Source organism: Pongo abelii, chromosome 22 (genome assembly GCF_028885655.2).
Source record: "Pongo abelii isolate AG06213 chromosome 22, NHGRI_mPonAbe1-v2.0_pri, whole genome shotgun sequence".
NCBI lineage: Eukaryota > Metazoa > Chordata > Mammalia > Primates > Hominidae > Pongo > Pongo abelii.
In genome coordinates, this window is record NC_072007.2 from 46535173 (window position 1) to 46555777 (window position 20605).

At 47.8% G+C, this 20605-nt stretch overlaps 1 protein-coding gene across 2 annotated transcripts in view; it reads left to right on the forward strand.

Annotated features, from left to right (window-relative positions):
- Positions 1-20605, forward strand: part of DOP1B (DOP1 leucine zipper like protein B) — a 139670-nt gene that overhangs the window by 70047 nt on the left and 49018 nt on the right. For both annotated transcript variants that reach the window (XM_024239529.3, XM_009233930.4), the window contains exons 13-20: positions 524-715; positions 3276-3960; positions 5625-5896; positions 10074-10226; positions 11429-11529; positions 12590-12780; positions 17821-19450; positions 20284-20395. In XM_024239529.3, coding sequence (XP_024095297.3) covers positions 524-715; positions 3276-3960; positions 5625-5896; positions 10074-10226; positions 11429-11529; positions 12590-12780; positions 17821-19450; positions 20284-20395 — 3336 coding nt within the window. The remainder of the gene's footprint in view (positions 1-523; positions 716-3275; positions 3961-5624; positions 5897-10073; positions 10227-11428; positions 11530-12589; positions 12781-17820; positions 19451-20283; positions 20396-20605) is intronic.

A 20605-nucleotide genomic window follows, 5' to 3' on the forward strand; every position in this document is an offset into this window, starting at 1 on the left:
CCACTGCACTCCAGCCTGGGCAACAGAGCGAGACTCCATCTCAAAAAAAAAAATAAATAAATAAAATAAAATTAAATTAAATTAAATTAAATTAATGTGGGTCAGGCACGGTGGCTCACGCCTGTAATCCCGGCACTTTGAGAGGCCGAGGTGGGCGGATCACAAAGTCAGGAGATCGAGACCATCTTGGCTAACGCGGTGAAACCCCATCTCTACTAAACATACAAAAAATTAGCCGGGCGTGGTGGCAGGCGCCTGTAGTCCCAGCTACTCGGGAGGCTGAGGCAGGAGAATGGCATGAACCCAGGAGGTGGAGCTTGCAGTGAGCCAAGATCGCGCCACTGCACTCCAGCCTGGGCTAAAGAGCAGGATTCTGTCTCAAAAAAAAAAAAAAAGAAAGAAAGGAAGAAAATTAGTGTGAAATTTATGCCCTAAAAAATTGAATTAGATGCCATTTTGAGATGCATTGTTTTTCTGATTGTGAACCAACCATGTGGGGTTAACCTATGTGTTTATTTCACAGGAACTTTACTCTGAGGTGCAAACCCAGTATCTCCCTCAGGTGCTCGGTTGCCTGGTGCAGCCTCTTGCTGAGGACATGGAGGCCTTAAGTTTACCTGAACTCACGCATGCCTTGAAGACATGTTTCAAGGTGCTCAGCAAAGTCCAGATGCCACCTTCCTACCTCGACACGGAGTCCAGCAGCGGAACCTCGGTGTGTACTCTGAGGGGCAGAAATGGTTCTGGGGGCTAAAAGCAGCTTATGCCTTCCTGGGAGTAGAAAGTCTTTAGGGTTGGTTAGGATAGGAATAAAGACGAGACGATACCTAGGTGATATGTCAAATATGCTTGTAAAACCCTCATTTTAAAAGGTTTTAGCACCTGGCATGGTGCAATGGCTCACACCTGTAATACCAACACTTTCGGAGGCTGGGGCAGGAGGATTGCTTGAGCCCAGGAGTTCGAGATCAGCCTGGGCAACATAGCAAGACCTCATCTCTCTACAAAATAAAAATTAGGCCAAGTGCAGTGGCCCACACCTGTAATCCCAGCACTTTGGCAAGCTGAGGTGGGTGGATCTCCTGAAGTTAGGAATTCAAGACCAGCCTGACCAACATGGCAAAACCCCATCTCTATTAAAAATACAAAAATTAGCTAGGCATGGTGGCGCATTCCTGTAGTCCCAGTTACTTGGGAGGCTGAGGCTGGAGAATCTCTTGAACCCGGGAGGCAGAGGTTGCAGTGAGCCATCACGCCACTGCACTTCAGCCTGGGCGACAGAGCAAGACTCCGTTTCAAAAAAATAAATAAATAAAATAAAAATAAGGGCTGGGCGCAGTGGCTCACGCCTGTAATCCCAGCACTTTGGGAGGCTGAGGCAGGTGGATCACGAGGTCAGGAGATCGAGACCATCCTGGCTAACATGGTGAAACCCCGTCTCTACTAAAAATACAAAAAATTAGCCGGTGCGGTGGCGGGCGCCTGTAGTCCCAGCTACTCAGGAGGCTGAGGCAGGAGAACAGTGTGAACCGGGGAGGCGGACCTTGCAGTGAGCCGAGATAGCGCCACTGCAGTCCAGCCTGGGTGAAAGAGCGAGACTCCGTCTCAAAAAAAATAATAATAATAAAATAAAATAAAATAGAAATAAAAATTAGGCATGGTGATGTTCACCTGTAGTTCCATCTACTCAGGAGGTTGAGGTGGGAGGATCGCTTGAGCCCAACAGGTTGAGGCTGCAGTGAGCCATGATTGCATGGCTGCACTCCAGCCTGAGTGAGAGCAAGACCCTGTCTCTACAAAAAAAATTTTTTAAGTTTAGCACCCTTTGTTTCACGCATTCTCATGCTACTTGCCTGCTCTGTAACTGTAGTTAATGGTTAGATATAGTTAATAACTATGTAACTACAGTTAATGGGCTAGTTATAACTAGCCTTGCAGACTGTTTTATGTGTGTGTTTGTAGCATGTGATTTTGGTTATTTCGAATATAAGTGAGATGAGGTACTGGATTAGTTTGCTGGGGCTGCCATAATAAAGTACCACAGACTGGGTGGCTTCAACAACAGACATTTGTTTTCTCATGGTTTTGAAGGCCAGGGCCTGACAGCAAGGTTGGCACCTCCTGAGTGCACTGGGGAAAAAGAGTGTGTCTCATGCCTCCCCCGAGCTTCTGGTGGTCTGCTGGCAATATTCAGCATTCCTCAGCTTGTCGAAGCATCAGCCCAGTCTCGGCCTTTATGTTCTCCTGGCCGTCATCCTGTGTGCATGTCTGTCTCTGTGTCCAGATCTCCCCTTTTCATAAGGACACCAGTCCTGCTGGATTTGGGCCCACCCTAATGAGCTCATCTTTATTGGATCATCTGCAAAGACTCTATTTTCAAATTAAGGTCACATTCACGGGTACTGGGAGTTAGGACTTCAACATATTTTGGGGGGACACAGTTCAACCCATAACATACACTATTCTCTGACTTGCTTTACTTTTTTTTTTTTTTTTTTTTGAGACAGAGTGTCTCTCGGTCGCCCAGGCTGGAGTGCAGTGGCATGATTTTGGCTCACTGCAACCTCCACCTGATGGGTTCAAGCGATTCTCCTGCCTCAGCCTCCAAAGTAGCTGGGATTACAGGCACGCACCACCACGCCTGGCTAATTTTTTGTATTTTTAGTAGAGATGGGGTTTCACCATGTTGGCCATGCTGGTCTTGAACTCCTGACCTCAGGAGATCCACCCACCTCATCCTCCCAAAGTGCTGGGATTACAGGCATGAGCCACCACACCTGGCCTTATTTTATTTCTTCATACCTTTATTTTGCCCTCAGCTCAGTTTCCTCATTCATATTTGTTAATTTGTCAGAAACAGTTCTCGCTCTGTTGTCCAGAGAATTGTGGCAGGTGATCCGCCCACCTCAGCCTCACTAAGTGCTGGGATTACAGGCTTGAGCCACCGCGCCTGGCAGAAACAATTCTTAAACAACTTTTTTGAACTCTAAAGGGGTTATATATTTAGACAAAAACACAAGAAAAATAGGCCCAAAAGAGAGCATGTGGGCTCCCCAGAGAGCATGTGGGTGCACCAGCCTCCTCTTTGCTACCCACCCTTCTCCTTCCCCTGCTTTGGGTGCCTCCTAAATTTCATCATACACTTAACACAGGGATTCTCTAGTCTAGACAGTGATGATTTTGAAAAACAGAATTGAAATACATTCATGATTTCAACTCATACTTGAATAGCTTGGTGTTGAGATGCACAATTCACATCTTTTTATTTTTTACAGAGCCCAGTAAAAGGTGAGAACGGCAAAATAATTTTGGAAACAAAGGCAGTGATTCCCGGTGACGAAGATGCTTCGTTTCCCCCTCTGAAGTCTGAGGACAGTGGGATCGGGCTCAGTGCCTCGTCACCAGAGCTCTCTGAGCACTTGAGGGTTCCTCGAGTTTCTCTGGAAAGGGACGACGTTTGGAAGAAGAGCGGGAGCATGCAGAGGACGTTTCTTTGCATCCAAGAGCTAATCGCCAACTTTGCCAGGAAGAACATTTTTGGAGTACAGCTGACAGCGTCAGGAGAAGAAAGCAAGTCCGAGGAGCCTGCAGGGAAGAGGGACAGGGATGGGACGCAGAGCCTGGCAGCCAATGATTCCAGCAGGAAGAACTCTTGGGAGCCCAAGCCCATCACTGTGCCTCAATTCAAGCAGATGCTTTCAGACTTGTTCACAGCACGAGGGTCTCCATTCAAGACAAAAAGTTCAGAGTCACCATCGTCTTCGCCCAGCAGCCCTGCCAGGAAAAACGGGAGAGAATGGGATGTTGAGCAGGTGGTCATTGACCTGGGGGGTTCCAGGGAGGAATGCAGGGAGGCCTTTGCTGCCGCCTGCCACCTGCTGCTGGACTGTGCCACCTTCCCTGTCTACCTGTCCGAGGAAGAGACCGAGCAGCTCTGTGCAACGCTCTTTCAGCTGCCAGGTGAGAGGCAGCCCTGCTGAAGTCCCTCTTCGGGAATCATACGATGAGGCGATTGATGTGGGTGGAATATCCCCTATCCACAATGCTAGGGACCAAAAGTATTTTGGATTTAGGACTTTTTTCAGATTTTTGGAATATTTGCCTTACACTTACCGGTTCAGCATTCCTAATCTAGAAATCCAAAATCCAAGATGCTCCAGTGACTATTTCCTTCGAGCATCATGTCAGTGCTAATAAGGTTTCAGATTTTGGATTTGGAATTTTCAGATTAGAGATTCTCAACCTATATTTAAAGACTAGCTCAAATTGTGTAAGCCAAGAAGGTGCTATTGGCCTCATTTGTTTCCTTCCTCATTTGTAATTAGTACATTTTTTACTTGTGTCTCACTACATGGCAAAGTGGTAAGGGTGGGGCCTATGTTTTTAAACCCTGGGTGTCCAGCACAGCCCATCAGAAGACCTAGAACATGAATGGCATTCAGTGATAGTAAATAGACTATTTGATGATACCTGTTGATAAAGTTTTTTTGTGTTGGGGTTTTTTTTTTTTTTTTGATAAAGGGTCTGGCTCTGTTGCCCAGGCTGGAGTGTGGTGGCACCAACTCAGCTCACTGCAACCTCCACCTCCTGGGTTCAAGTGATTCTCCTGCCTCAGCTTCCCCAGTAGCTGGGACTACAGGCATGTGCCACTACACCCAGCTACTTTTTTTTTTTTTTTTTTTTTTGAGACAGCGTCTTGCTCTGTCGCCAGGCTGGAGTGCAGTGGCGCGATCTTGGCTCACTACAGCCTCCGCCTCCCGGGTTCAAGTGATTCTCCTACCTCAGCCTCCCAAGTATCTGGGGTTACAGGCACACGCCACCAAGCCCAGCCAATTTTTGTATTTTTAGTAGAGACAGGGTTTCACCATGTTGGCCAGGATGGTCTTGATCTTTTGACCTCGTGATCCACTTGCCTAGGCCTCCCAAAATGCTGGGATTACAGGCGTGAGCCACCGCACCTGGCCCCCTAATTTTCATATTTCTAGTAGAGATGGGGTTTCACCATGTTGGCCAGGCTGGTCTCAAACTCCTGGCCTCATATGATCTGCCCGCCTTGGCCTCCCAAAGTGCTGGGATTACAGACGTGAGCCACCGTGCCTGGCCAATATTTTATATATTGGTTTGCTAGGGCTCCTCTAACAAAGTACCATAAACTGAGAAATTTGTCTCATAGTTCTGGAAACCAGAAGTCCAAGATCAAGGTGTCAGCTGAGCCATGCTCCTCTTCTGAGACCCCAGATGGAATACTTCTTGGCCTCTTCAGCTTCTGGTGCTGGCCGGCAACCCTTGGAGGGCTCCTCAGCTTGCAGCTGCATCAGTCCTGTCTCTGCCTTTGTCTTCACAGGGTGTCCTCTGTATGTCTTGTCTTCCCTTGACATGTCCCTCTTATAAGGACACCAGTCATATTAGATTAGGGCCCACCCTAACAACCTCATCTTAATTTGATTACCTCTGTAAAGACCTTATTTCCAAATAAGTCTCACTAGCGGGAGGTTAGCGCACTGCTGTCCAGGTGGATTTCTCAGGTAACTTCCCAGATCTAGGGTGCTGTAGAATCTGCAGACTGGGGACCCATTCTCACGTGGTTCTGCCTGTTTCTGCCTCTCCGGCTGGCTTCCTTTCAGGAGCTGGTGATTCCAGTTTTCCATCTTGGCTGAAGTCCCTCATGACTATTTGCTGCTGTGTGACTGACTGCTACCTCCAGAACGTGGCCATTTCCACTCTGCTGGAAGTGATAAACCATTCCCAGTCCCTGGCCCTTGTCATTGAAGACAAGATGAAACGCTATAAGAGCTCTGGACACAACCCTTTTTTTGGCAAGCTACAGATGGTGACGGTTCCTCCCATTGCTCCGGGGATATTGAAAGTCATTGCAGAGAAAACAGATTTCTATCAGGTATTCCCCACTGGCAGCACTCTTCTTATGGCCTCCTTCTCCCCCTGAGCAGAACTCAGAACCGTGTTGCTGGGGATGGGGGCAGTGGCCCACTTTTCTGGGAGTGATATTCTATAGGACACTGGGCAGAGGCAGTAGCCTTTGGTCTTCTGAGGCTGCCTCTCCCAGCATGTAACTTTCACCCTCCAGGAAAGCTACTGTGAGAGCAACTGGGGCCCCAGTATTCTGGGCCTGCCATGACTGAGTGGAACCCCTGCCTGGGAGTGCGGTCTGGGTGGAGGCAGGGAGCCCATGACTCCTCCACTGCACTCACCTGGATTTAACCTCTGCCACATCCAGCAGAGGGGTGGGAAGGTGACGTCCTGGTGGCCTGCCCCTCCCAGGAGGTGCAAAAGCCCTTGACTGGGAGCGGGGGAAAGAGAGCACCCTTTTGCTTGGCCACACGCACCAGAGTGGATAGTGGCGTTTCCATGGAGCTGAGCTGGGGAAGGAAAGAGATGATGAGCAGGTCATGGCTCAAGGGCCGTGACTCTTGCTGCTTTGACTGAAATGTCATAGGTTTTCCGGAATAAATGTTTCTTTATTTCCTGAGTGTCCTTTGGATAATTTCCAGGCTCTAAATGGTTGGTTGTTGTTGGTTTTAAAATAATTTTCACCAGTTGCTGGGGAGAGGGTCCGTCTGTGGAACTCCTCACACCGCTCAGCTTTGGTTCCATGTGGGACACCATCTGCGGTGTCAGGTCCTGGGGGAGCTTTTATTTAATTACTCATTGACTTTTTTTTTTTTTTTTGAGACGGAGTCCTGCTCTGTCACCCAGGCTGGAGTGCAGTGGCATGATCTCGGCTCACTGCGACCTCTGCCTCCCATGTTCAAGCAATTCTCCTGCCTCAGCCTCCTGAGTAGCTGGGACTACAGGCACCTGCCACCACACCTGGTTAATTTTTGTATTTTTAGTAGAGATGGGGTTTCACCACATTGGCCAGGCTGGTCTCAAACTCCTGACCTCAGGAGTTTGGGAGGCCCGCCTCAGCCTCCCAAAGTGCCGGGATTATAGGCGTGAGCCACCGTGCCCAGCTGCTCGTTGACTTTTGTGCCACATTTCTTCTTCCTGCTAGAGTTGAGTCACATTAGATCTTGAGTAGATAGAACTTGAAACCAGGACTGGAACCGCTATAAGCAGCAGTGATTAAGCAAGTTTCATCTTGGCCCTACATAGATCAGATATCAGAAAATTTGGCATATTTACACTATATATAGGCACAGGGAAGAAAAAAGAAGAAAGAATTGAGACCATGAAGCTTTGGAAAGATACTCATAGAATAAAAGTGGCAGCATTAAATACATTCCTTTTATTTTGGGGCAGTGAGGGAAGCTTTTCCAAGTTCTTACTGAAGCCTTGATTTTTACTTTCATTTTCATGTAGTACATATTCAAGTACTTACCACTTGCCTGGCACTAGAGCATACTTTTCTTTTTTTTTTTTTTCTTGAGACAGAGTCTTGCTCTGTTGCCCAGGCTGGAGTGCAATGGCATCATCTTGGCTCACTGCACCCTCTGCCTCCTGAATTCAAGCGATTCTCCTGCCTCAGCTTCCCTAGTAGCTGGGACTACAGATGTGCACCCTCACGCCTGGCTAATTTTTGTATTTTTAGTAGAGACAGGGTTTCACCATATTGGCCAGGCTGGTCTCAAACTCCTGACTTCAAGTGATCCTTCCACCTCGGCCTCCCAAAGTGCCTTACAGGTGTGAGCCACCATGCCCGGCCAAGAGCATACTTTTTTTATTGACATGTAATAATTGTATATATTTATGGGTATGATTTGATATTCTGACACATTTATACATTATGTGATGATCAAATCATGGTAATTAGCATACCCATCACCTTAAGCATTTATCATTTCTTTGTTGTGAAAACATTCAGAACCCTCTCTTTTAGCAATTTGAAATACACAATGCATTATTGTTAGCAGTAGTCACACTACTGTGCAATAGAGTACCAGGATTTATTCCTTGGAGCATACTTTTATGTACTATACAGTTCTTGAGAGTTGGGGACAGCGGCAGCTAGTGCCTGTCCCTGTTGCAGATGCTGGAACTAGAGACACAGCAATCTTACCCATAGCCAGGATGTGCCCCCAATTCTCAGACTCTAGACAGGGCTGTTGTCTGATCTTTCAGCCTTTTTTTAATCCTGAGGAACAGCTCACATACCAGAGTTCCTGCTTCCCACAGTGCAAACAAGAAAAGGTCAGATAGCCCAAGGGTGCCCTGACCTTTCTTATCAGGTAGTGTTGGCAGATTTCAGATAACTAAGACAACACCCAGAACAGAGGAGTAGAGTAAGGTTTAAACATGTGAAGGAAGGCCCTGCGCGGTGGCTCACGCCTGTAATCCCAGCACCCAGCACTTTAGGAAGCTGAGGGCTGCTTGTTTGAGCTCAGGAGTTCAAGACCAGTCTGGCCAACATGGCAAAATCCCATATCTACAAAAAAAATACAAAAATTAACCTGGCATGGTGGCACACACCTGTAGTCCCAGCTACTTGGGAGGCTGAGGTGGGAGGATCACTTGAGCCAAGGAGGCAGAGGTTGCAGTGAGTTGACATCGTGCTGCTGCACTCCAGCCTGGGGCACATAGTGAGACCCTGTCTCAAAAAAATATGTATGAGGGAGTAGGTATGGTTTTGTGATCAGCATCAACTCTCAGAAACCTTGCAAAAAAATTTTTTAAACCTTCCAGAAGGGAGTCTCTTGCATATATATTTGCCATAGTGACAGCAAGGAAGTGGGGGGTCTACTTAGTCAAAAAGTTTTATATCAGAATTCAATTGTAATATGATCGTTGGAAATCACTTTCTCTTGGAGAAAAAGTAACAAAATAATGGTAGGAGTTGGAGCCAGTCAGTGGTTAACTTGATCTGTGCAGAGAAAGATGGTTTTGTTGAGTAGAAATAAATGGGCCAAAAAAGTTATTTGATCTAAGTTATGCCTAAAATACTTCAGTCTATGAGAGATAAACTTCATATGGTCTATGAAGTATCAGAATGTCTTTAGAAATTTAGAAATTTCCCTCCTGGAAGTGGGGACCAGCCCTCCTTCTGGGTCTCACCCTTGTTGGGGCAGGCACACTGGCTCCTGCTCCCTGCCACTTGGCAAGGGGCTGTAGCCCTTTGCAGACCATGTATGTTTAATGAGCTCAGTTCAGGGCTGGGAAGATGGAGGACGCGATTTGAGGGTGTAATAGTGTTTTGAGAGTGAGGCAGGCACCTGCCACGGCGTTGTGCACGGAAAAGGGAAGAGTCAAGTTATGGAACTAAAGCTGGCAGGCGTGGCTCTTTATCCATGCTGCGTGGTAACCAATTTGAGCAAACCCCAGAGGTGACCAAGTGCTATGGAGCTGAACCCCAGAATGAGTGATCTTGACAACCACTGTAAACTTGCCAAACTCCCCAGAGGGCGCATCTGTGCATTCCCCAGTGCCTGCATAGGGTGAGGCTCGGTACCTGCCTGTTGAAAGAATGCTTCAACCCCTCTGGTCCAGTTTCCAGTTAATTCCCTTTCTGAAAGTAATGTTGAGGTTGAGGCAAGAGCTGCAGTGTTCTTAGTCGGCCAGAAACCTCCAGGTTTGACCTCCTATAACATTGCCTGCTGCCCGGATGACTTTGGTGGGTTTTTCTTTTTTTTCTTTTTTCTTTTTCTTTTTTTGAGACAGAGTCTCACTCTATTGCCCAGGCTGGAGTGCAGTTGCATGATCTCAGGATTTCAGCTCACTGCAACCTCTGCCTCCTGGATTCAAGCGATTCTCCTGCCTCACCTTCTCAAGTAGCTGGGATTATAGGTGGCCACCGCCACACCTGGCTAATTTTTGTATTTTCAGTAGAGTTGGGGTTTTGCCGTGTTGACCAGGCTGGTCTTGAACTCCTGACCTCAGGTGATCTGCCCCACTTCGACCTCCCAAAGTGCTGGGATTACAGGCATGAGCCACCGCTCCCAGCCTTTGGTAGGTTTCTTTGATTTATTTGTTGGTGATTTGTTTCTGGGCATGGAGGATTCTCACATGGCAAATATAGGTGAGAGCCAGTATGTCGGGGCTGGGACTGACTGAGTGAGGACGTGAGTGGATGTTGCCTGTGTTGACATGGTCCCCCACTGCCTGCCTTTTCCTTGTCCCAGAGGGTGGCTCGTGTGCTTTGGAATCAGCTGAACAAAGAGACCCGGGAGCATCACGTCACCTGTGTAGAATTGTTCTACCGGCTGCACTGCCTAGCCCCGACGGCCAACATCTGCGAGGACATCATCTGCCATGCCCTCCTGGACCTTGACAAGGTGAGCCTTTCTGGCCGCCACCTCCATCCTGCAGCGCCCCGGCCCCTGCTGTACGTGCCCTTGGCCAACTGACATCCGTTCAGTCGAAGTCTTTCTGGGGCTGAGTGGACATCGTGATTAATAAAATAAGCAGAGGTGTTCTAGGATTTCAGTACTGGAAGGCCACTAGAAGCATGAGCCATTCTTTTTACAGCCCTGGAAATGTGGTTTGTCACCATATTGAGGCTCACCGGGGAAACCTGCCCAAACTTGCTGGGAAACCTGCCCAAACTTGCTGGAAGGACTTGCAGGGCTTCTGCAGGTTTTGGCAAAATAGGCAGTTGTAGGGTATTTATTGTCCCTTTAAGAACTTATTGAAGCAGGGCATGGTGGTTCACACCCATAATCCCAGCATTTTGGGAGGCTGAGGTGGGAGAAATTGAGGCCAGGAGTTCAAGACCTGCCTGGGCAACATAGTGAGATCCATCTCTACCAAAAATAAATAAATAAGGCCGGGCGCAGTGACTCACGCCTGTAATTCCAGCACTTTGGGAGGCCAAAGCAGGCGGATCACCTGAGGTCAGGAGTTTGAGACCAGCCTGGGCAACATGGTGAAACCCTGTCTGTACTAAAAATACAATATTAGCTGGGCGTGGTGGCACATGCCTGTAATCCCAGCTACTCAGGAGGCTGAGACAGGAGAATCACTTGAACCTGGGAGGCAGAGGTTGCAGTGAGCCAAGATCGCGCCACTGCACTCTGGTTTGGGTGACAGAGCGAGACTCTGTCTCAAAAAATAAAAATAAAAATAATAATAAACCAATTTTTTAAAAAATATATATTTCATTGAGAATTTATTGTCCTGGGTCTCCTTTGCAGTCTGTTGTGTGTCCTCGTTCTTTAAGACACTTGGGCCTGACGCTTGCAAGGAAGCCATGCTCCTTTGTGTTTTCCTTTGGCTGCAGACCACAGGGGTGACCCTGGACTCTAATACTGAGTTCTGAATGTGCCGCTGTGTTAAAGTGAACAATCAGAGAGAGAGGATGCAGGTTCTCCTTTTCCTTCTGGCCTAATCAGTCAAAGGAGAATGCAGCATCTTTGCTGTGGTTGCTGTCAGTTCTGCTGAAGTCTTTGATCTATTGTTTAAATGGGGTTTATGGTGACTGAAGACAGTGGTCAGTTACGAAACCAAGTTCCTCACTCCCATGTATCTCCTCATCAAGGGAACAAGGCTGGAAGCTCTGTTTAGATTTTCCGTGATCTGGCACCTGACAAGAGAGATCCAAGGCAGTCGAGTAACATCTCACAATCGCTCCTTTGATAGGTGAGGCGGCCTTCGTTATGATCTACTGTTAACTCACGAGGAAACTCCACAGAGGTTCCTGCCCAACCTGTGGGGCTGGGGAGGGAGAGGAGCGTGCAGTTGAAAACATGACCCCATGTGACCGGGTGTGGTGGCTCACTCCTGTAATCCCAGCACTTTGGGAAGCCGAGGCGGGCAGATCACTCGAGGCCTGGAGTTAGAGACCAGCCTGACCAACATGGTGAAACCCCATCTCTACTAAAAATACAAAAATTAGCTGGGTGTGGTGGTGGGCACCTGTAATCCCAGCTACTTGGGAGGGTGAGGCAGGAGAATCACTTGAACCCGGGAGGCAGAGGTTGCAGTGAGCCAAGACTGCGCCACTCCACTGGGTGGAGTGACAAGAGCGAAACTCCATCTCAAAAAAAGAAAAGGTGACCCCTGCACATGACCCCTCTGAGCACAGCCAGTGGTTCCCATAAACCCCTCAGTGAATTTAGGCCAGACACATGTGAACACATGTTAGGAATTTTCTTAATTTGGTTGGGATGTGAGGAATCCTGGCATGCCCCGGGATCACCTGTGCAGCTTTTACAGCATGCCCCTACGAGGGGACTTTGCAGGGAGGTCAGATGGCCTAGACCTCCCCTGGAGCAGTGACCACACTTGGTGTGTGTGCTTGTTCCATCACTGCCTCATGCTTAAGAGGTGAACTTGATTGCCGCCCATTCTACTCCACATTGTTTTTCCCAAGTGCCTCTGAAACTCTAGGTGTGAGGCCAGGCACTCGGCCTTAGAGATGCCAGCTGATTCTGATGCCTGAGGCCCAGGCCCAGACTCAGATATATAACCCATTTGGGGTGAGGCCTGAGCATTGGGATTTTAAATGCTCCCACTGGTGATTCCAACGTGAAACCAAAGTTGAGTCCCCGTTCGCTCATCCACTTGGGTCTGGAAGTCCAGCTTGGGTGGAGCTCCTAGGGTACCTGTGTTGGGTGACACACTATGCCCAGTGTCTTGCACGGTGCCTGGCGCACAGGGGTGGCTGCGAGTGAACTCACTGGTGTGTTTCCCACCGCAGGTCCTTGTTTGTCGTGCTGGACAGCCTGGCCTGCACGGATGGCGCCATCGGTGCAGCAGCCCAGGGCTGGCTGGTGCGTGCGCTCTCCCTCGGGGACGTGGCTCGCATCCTCGAACCCGTGCTCCTGCTCCTGCTGCAGCCAAAAACCCAGAGAACCTCCATCCATTGCCTCAAGCAGGAGAACTCGGCCGGTGAGCAGCCCGCACAGGACCTGGGGGTGAGGGAGGAATGGGTGGGGGGACTAGACCTCAGCAGTGATAGTTGAGAGACTGAGGCCCACTAGGTGGTTTTGTTAGATGCAAATGGTACTTTGTAAATTGTGAGGACTTCGTCAGTTTAAGGACCTAGTGATCTAGCATTTAGAACTATTAGGGAGTGGGTTTGCTGTTTTCACTGAAAAACCCGATTATTTTGTTATTAAAAAAGGAAAATTGGCCAGGCACGGTGGCTCACAACTGTAATCCTAGCATTTTGGGAGGCTGAGGCAGGTGGATCACCTGAGGTCAGGAGTTCAAGACCAGCCTGGCCAATATGATGAAACCCCGTCTCTACTAAAAATACAAAAATTAGCTGGGCGTGGTGGTACATGCCTGTAATCCCAGCTATTCGGGAGGCTGAGGCAGGAGAATCTCTTGAACCCGGGAGGTAGAGATTGCAGTGAGCTGAGATGGTGCCACTGCACTCCAGCCTGGGTGACAGAGAGAGACTGTCATTCATAAATACATAAATAAATAAATAAAATAACTTTTATTTGTGAACCTTCAACTATAAGGTAAGTGGTTTATTTTCTATCTGTGCTCTAAGATTCTTTTAGACTATAAAATCTTGTTAATCAGATTATCAGAAATGAAGAAGAAATAAACCTTTCAGTTCAGAGAACCTCCAGAGGCATCTTTAACACAAACGTAAAAGAATATAGGTAGAAATTAGGAAAGAAAAGAAAAACTAAATAAGCCTGATGAGTCAATTAAACTTCAATGATTAATATCTAATGCATTTTATGAACTAACGTTACTTCCTACAATAGCTGTATTTAATGACTTCACAATTTTCTAAGGGATGGTTTGCAAACTTTGAGTGAGTTTGTTTAGCTTGAGGCAGAAATTTAAAAATAATAATAAGTACTGCATTAATTCACTCCAAGAAAAGTAACAGACAAGGCTATAAGAAGGTTGTAGTGACCTAGTCTAAGAAGTAAAATCCAAGGCCCAGAATGTGGCAAGACAAGGGTTAAAAAGTAAAGAAGGGCTGGACGGTGGCTCACCCCTGTAATCCCAGCACTTTGGGAGGCTAAGGCAGGCAGATCGCGAGGTCAAGAGATTGAGACCATCCTGGCTAACACGGTGAAACCCCATCTCTACTAAAAATACAAAAAATAAGCCGGGTGTGGTGGCAGGGGCCTGTAATCCCAGCTACTCGGGAGGCTGAGGCAGGAGAATGGCATGAACCCAGGAGGCAGAGGTTGCAGTGAGCCAGTATCGCACCACTGCCCTCCAGCCTGGGCAAAAGAGTGAGACTCCAACTCAAAAAAAAAAAAAAAGAAAGAAAGAAAAGAAGAACAAGTTTGCCTCTGCCTAGCAAGCTCACTTCAAGGACAGTTATAAGCTAATGCTGTTTGAGAAGTTGAAACCAAAGGAATAAGCTCCAGACACCCCCCTCTCCGGATCAAGGGTGAAGGGAAAAAAAGGACAAATGTCTGTATTTAGCCAGTTCTTGTTTTTTCTTATCCTGTATTTATCTTAATCTTTTTTTTTTTTTTTTTTTTTTTGAGACAGAGTCTCGCTCTGTCACCCAAGCTGGAGAGCAGTGGCACAATCTTGGCTCACTGCAACCTCCACCTCCCGGGTTCAAGTGATTCTCCTGCCTCAGCCTCCTGAGTAGCTGGGATTACAGGCATGCACCACCATGCCTGGCTAATTTTATTTATTTATTTATTTATTTTGTATTTTTAGTAGAGACAGGGTTTCACCACGTTGGTCAGGCTGGTCTCGAACTCCTGACCCCAAATGATCCGCCTGCCTCGGCCTCCTAAATTTCTGGGATTACAGGCATGAGCCACCACGCCTGGCTATCTCAATCTTATCTTATGGAGAAAAGCAGCCCATTAGCTAAGTAAGCAGAGGTGTGTGAAATGGTTTCCTGTCTTTATAAGGCTCCTGGCCTAAACCTCTAACCTCTGGTTTTCCTTTAGGGGAAAAGCTGGCTGCCCTATCAAATAGGAAACATTTTATTGTTCCACATTGTAAGAAAGTAAAACTGAAAGAAGTGTAAACAAAGAACCTTCTTAAAAGTTTGGCTACTATTCATGGCAGCTACATTTTTTAGTATTTCTTTTTCTTTCTGTTTTAAGAGGAAAGCTCTATCTCCACAGTTCCTTGGGCATTATTATTATTATTATTGAAGAAGAGTCTCACTCTGTTGCCCAGGCTGGAGTGCAATGGCGTGATCCCAAGTCACTGCAATCTCTGCCTCCCAGGTTCAAGCAATTCTCCTGCCTCAGCCTCCTGAGTAGCTGGGATTACAGGCGCTGGCCACCACAGCCAGCTAATTTTTTGTATTTTTAGTGGAGACGGGGTTTCACCATGTTAGCCAGGTTAGGTCTCTAACTCCTGACCTCAAGTGATCCATCCGCCTCTACCTCCCAAAGCGCTGGGATTACAGGTGTGAGCCACCATGCCCAGCCTTAGTTTTTGTATTTTTAGTAGAGATGGGTGTTTCGCCATGTTGGCTAGACTGGTCTTGAGCTCCTGAGCTCAAGTGTTCCGCCCGCCTCAGCCCTCCAAAATGCTGGGATTACAGGCGTGAGCCACTGCGCCAGGCCTTCCTTGGGCTTTAAAAGTCCCCTAGCACTACTTTGCTGCTTCCTCTAATCTGTGTTTCCTGCTGACCACAGAAATGGTCTGCTACCTCCGAATAGGAGAGAACATCTTTGCTCTGCCATTTTCTTTCTCTGAAAAAAATGACAAGTGTCCTGCTTACCCCACCCTATTTCTGTAATCCTGTAGAAATCTATTTTTAAAATACTGCCATGCACTTCAAGCAGCTCATCAATTTCTGATGTCTGATTCTTCTTCATTTCTTCATCTTGCTTGACGTCCATGGCATAGAGTTTTTTAAAGCTCTTTTGTGTGCCTTTATCTTGTTTGATCATCCTAAAAACCTTATGAGAATGACAGATTTTTTCTTTTATTTTTTTTTTGAGATGGAGTCTCGCTCTGTGGCCCAGGCTAGAGTGCAGTGGCGCAATCTTGGTTCATTGCAACCTCTGCCTCCCGGGTTCAAGCCATTCGCCTGCCTCAGCCTCCTGAGTAGCTGGCATTACAGGCACGCGCCACGATGCCCAGCTAATTTTTGTATTTTTAGTAGAGATGGGGTTTTGCCATGTTGGCCAGACTGGTCTTGAACTCCTGGCCCCAAGTGATCTGCCCACCTCAGCCTCCCAAAGTGCTAGAATTACAGGTATGAGCTACCATGCCCGGCTCATGGCATAGATTTATTGAACACTGCTTATTTAAAATGTTTGGCAATATCAAAGACTTTTGACTCACTTATTTTTTTTCCTTTTCTTCTTTTTTTTTTTTTTTAAATAGGCAGTGGTCAGTGGCCTATTTGACTTCTCCTAAAAGAGACTTGAATATTTAAAAGTGTCATACGTTTTCTGATTATAGAAGTACTAACATGCTTATTTTTAAAATGGAAATAATGAGGACATAGAAACCTAAGTGGAAGTCCTTTGTAATGCTAGTTGATAGAACTAGGGATTGTTAATGGTTTGGCAGGTAGTCTCCCAGACTTTCATAGTGGCTGTGTATTATACATACTCTCTCCTAATTGGGCTCATTCTGTATAATACTCTTCTGCTGCTTGATTTTTTTTTTTCCTTTCTTTTTAGAGACGGGGTCTCACTCTGTTGCCCAAGCTGGAGTGCAGTGACACCATCATAGCTCACTGCAGTCTCGAACTCCTGGGCTCAAGAGACCCTCCTGCCTCAGCCACCTGAGTAGCTGGGACTACAAGTGTGTATCACCATACCTAGATAGCTTTTAAATTTTTTGTAGAGATGGAGTTTTTCCATATTGCCCAGGCTGGTTTGGAACTCTTGGGATCAAGCAGTCCTCCTGCCTTGGCCTTGGCCTCCCAAACAATCCTGCTACCTTGGTGTCCCACAGTATTGGGATTACAGGCATAATTCACTGTACCTGGCCTGATTTTTCCTTTTTTTATTTTGAGACAGAGTCTCGCTCTGTTGCCCAGTCTGGAGTGTAGTGGCGTGATTTCAGCTCACTGCAACTTCCGTCTTTCAGGTTCAAGTGATTCTCCTGTCTCAGTCTCCCACGCTGGGTCTACGGGCACGCACCACCATGTCCAGCTAATTTTTGTATTTTTAGTAGATGGGGTTTCTCCATGTTGGCCAGGCTGGTCTCAAACTCCTGACCTCAGGTGATCTGCCCGCCTAGGCCTCCCAAAGTGCGGGGATTACAGGCATGAGCCACCATGCCACCACACCCGGCCTCCAGTTTGTTTTTATACACACATGACATTTCGGTGAATATCCACATCTTTATGGCTTTGAAAGTCTTCTACTGACATTTCTGCAGGATACATTTCGTTTTTTTGTTTTTTTGAGATGGAGTTTCGCTCTTGTTGCCCAGGCTGGAGTTCAGTGGCACAATTTCAGCTCACTGCAACCTCTGCCTCCTGTGTTCAAATGATTCTCCTGCCTCAGCCTCCCAAGTAGCTGGGATTACAAGCGCCTGCCACCACGCCCAACTAACTTTTTGTATTTTTAGTAGAGACAGGATTTCACCATTTTGGCCAGGCTGGTCTCAAACTCCTGACCTCTGGTGATCCACCTGCCTTGACTTCCCAATTGCTGGGATTACAGGTGTGAGCCACTGCGCCCGGCCAGGAGACATTTCTTGAAAGAGAATTCCTAGGAAAAAAATAATACGTATATATAAAAATTCCTCCCCCCAAAAAAGTTAAGATACGTAAGTTTACTATAACTATATAACTAAATGATCCCATCCTTGAACATTCTGTAAAACCTATCCACCTTCCTTTGTCTACTTTTGTCTGTAATGTAACCCGGACTCTCGTGGTGGTGTTTCATGTGAGAGTTTTAGGAATATTGATCTTTCTGTCTGGCTTTAAGACAAAGACCGCCCTACAGCTAATGTATCATAGCTGACCCTTCTGTTCTAAGTCGTTTGTCATCTTGTAATTTTCAGATGACTTGCACCGTTGGTTTAACAGGAAGAAAACCTCTTTCAGAGAGGCATGTGCAGTGCCCGAGCCTCAGGAGAGCGGCTCTGAAGAGCACCTGCCTCTGAGCCAGTTCACCACAGTGGACCGTGAAGCCATTTGGGCCGAAGTGGAGAAGGAGCCCGAGAAGTACCCGCTGCGAGGCGAGCTGAGCGAGGAAGAGCTGCCCTACTACGTGGAGCTTCCAGACAGGACGGCCCACGGCGCCCCGGACAGCAGCGAGCACACCGAGTCTGCAGATACAAGCTCCGGCCACACGGACAGCGAGAACACGTCCTCCTTCTCCTCCCCTTCCCACGACCCGCAGGAGCTGAGCAACGAAGAGAACTGCTGTGCGCCCATCCCCATGGGGGGCAGGGCGTACCCCAAGCGCTCGGCCCTGCTGACGGCCTTCCAGTCAGAAAGCTTCAAGGCTGGGGCCAAGTTAAGCCTGGTGCGGGTGGACTCGGACAAGACGCAGGCTTCTGAGTCGTTCTCCAGCGACGAGGAGGCCGACTTGGAGCTCCAGGCCCTCACCACATCCAGGCTGCTGAAGCAGCAGCGGGAAAGGCAGGAGGCCGTCGAGGCCTTGTTCAAGCACATCCTGCTCTACCTGCAGCCCTACGACTCTCGGCGGGTCCTCTACGCCTTCTCGGTGCTGGAGGCTGTGCTCAAAACCAACCCTAAGGAATTCATCGAGGCTGTGTCCAGGACTAGTATGGACACCAGCTCCACCGCGCACCTCAACCTCATCTCCAACCTCCTCGCTCGCCACCAGGAGGCCCTCATTGGCCAGAGTTTCTACGGAAAGCTGCAGACCCAGGCCCCCAACGTGTGCCCCCACTCTCTGCTCCTGGAGCTGCTCACCTACCTCTGCCTGAGCTTCCTGCGCTCCTACTACCCTTGCTATTTGAAAGTCTCGCACCGAGACATTCTCGGCAACCGGGACGTGCAGGTCAAAAGTGTCGAGGTTTTGATCAGGATAATGATGCAGCTGGTCTCGGTGGCCAAGTCTTCGGAAGGGAAGAACGTGGAGTTCATCCACAGCTTGCTGCAGAGGTGCAAAGTTCAGGAGTTTGTCCTGCTCTCCCTGTCGGCGTCCATGTACACGAGCCAGAAGCGCTACGGGCTGGCCACCGCCCACCACGGCAGGGCCCTGCCGGAGGACAACCTCTTTGAGGAGAGTCTCATTAACCTGGGTCAGGACCAGATCTGGAGTGAGCACCCGCTGCAGATTGAGCTGCTGAAGCTGCTGCAGGTGCTGATTGTCTTGGAACACCACCTGGGTCGGGCCCACGAGGAGGCGGAAAACCAGCCCGACCTGTCCCGGGAGTGGCAGAGAGCCCTGAACTTCCAGCAGGCCATCAGCGCCCTGCAGTACGTGCAGCCCCACCCCCTCACCTCCCAGGGGCTGCTGGTCTCTGCGGTGGTGAGGGGTCTGCAGCCCGCCTACGGCTACGGCATGCATCCGGCCTGGGTGAGCTTGGTCACACATTCTTTGCCCTACTTCGGAAAGTCCCTGGGCTGGACGGTGACGCCCTTTGTTGTCCAGATTTGCAAAAACTTGGATGACTTGGTCAAGCAGTATGAAAGCGAATCTGTGAAGCTCTCTGTCAGGTGCGTTGCGCTCCTTGTGACATCTTTATTGCTTTAGTGATGGTTTTTATAACGAATGACTGTTTTGCCATGGATGTCGGTTGGAGGATAATTTCGTCCCAATGAGAAGCCTGTTTAGCATTGTCAAGAGGGGTAACAAGCAACTAAATGTTCTGATCCTTTATTTTATTTTATGTTATTTTATGTTACATTACGTTACGTTACGTTATGTTATTTTTGAGACGGAGTCTCTGTCACCCAGGTTGGAGTGCAGTGGCATGACCTCAGCTCACTGCACCCTCTGCCTCCCAGGTTCAAACAATTCTCCTGTCTCAGCCTCCCAAGTAGCTGGGATTATAGGCGCCTGCCGCCACACCTGGCTAATTTTTTGTATTTTAGTAGAGACGGGGTTTCACCACGTTGCCCAGGCTGGTCTTGAACTCCTGAGCTCAGGCAATCCCCCTGCCTCGGCCTCCCAAAGTGCTGGGGTGCTAGAGTGAGCCACTGCGCCCAGCCCTGATCCTTTATTTCAAATCCACACAGGTACCCAGTTTAGCTCAGTGTTGCAGGGCATGTCAGCTACTCTCTACTATTTTTGCAAAACAGAAATAAAGATGTGAATCATCTTCACAGAAATTCTAAAACATTGAAACTGTTTTTCCAAAGTGACTATATGAATGTAAAATCGCACAAAGGATGGTTAACATTATTATAATGATATTCCATGACGAGAGCTCCAGTTTATTCGGGATGGTGATCTCTCTCTAGTTCCTGGGTTTATATATAGGATTAGAAACCCTTATGGCCTCATTCTTTAAAAATTCTCAAACCAGTTTCTCTTTTCTTCACCACAGCACAACCTCCAAGAGGGAAAACATTTCTCCAGATTATCCACTCACCCTTCTAGAAGGTCTAACGACCATTAGTCATTTTTGTCTTTTGGAACAAGCCAACCAAAACAAAAAGGTAAATTTTTTTTTTTTCCTGAGTTCAAGGCAATTTTCATGTATTGTTTTGTCTTTGGGCTATGACTGTTTCAAATAAGTAACGTATGTATGTAATGTCTGTAACTAATATGCGTATGGAGGTGATGCAAATGTGTATGCAAATATTACATAAGTCATGTACACACGTATGCAAATGCATGTGTGTTAGCAATGCAAGTGCCTACACAAA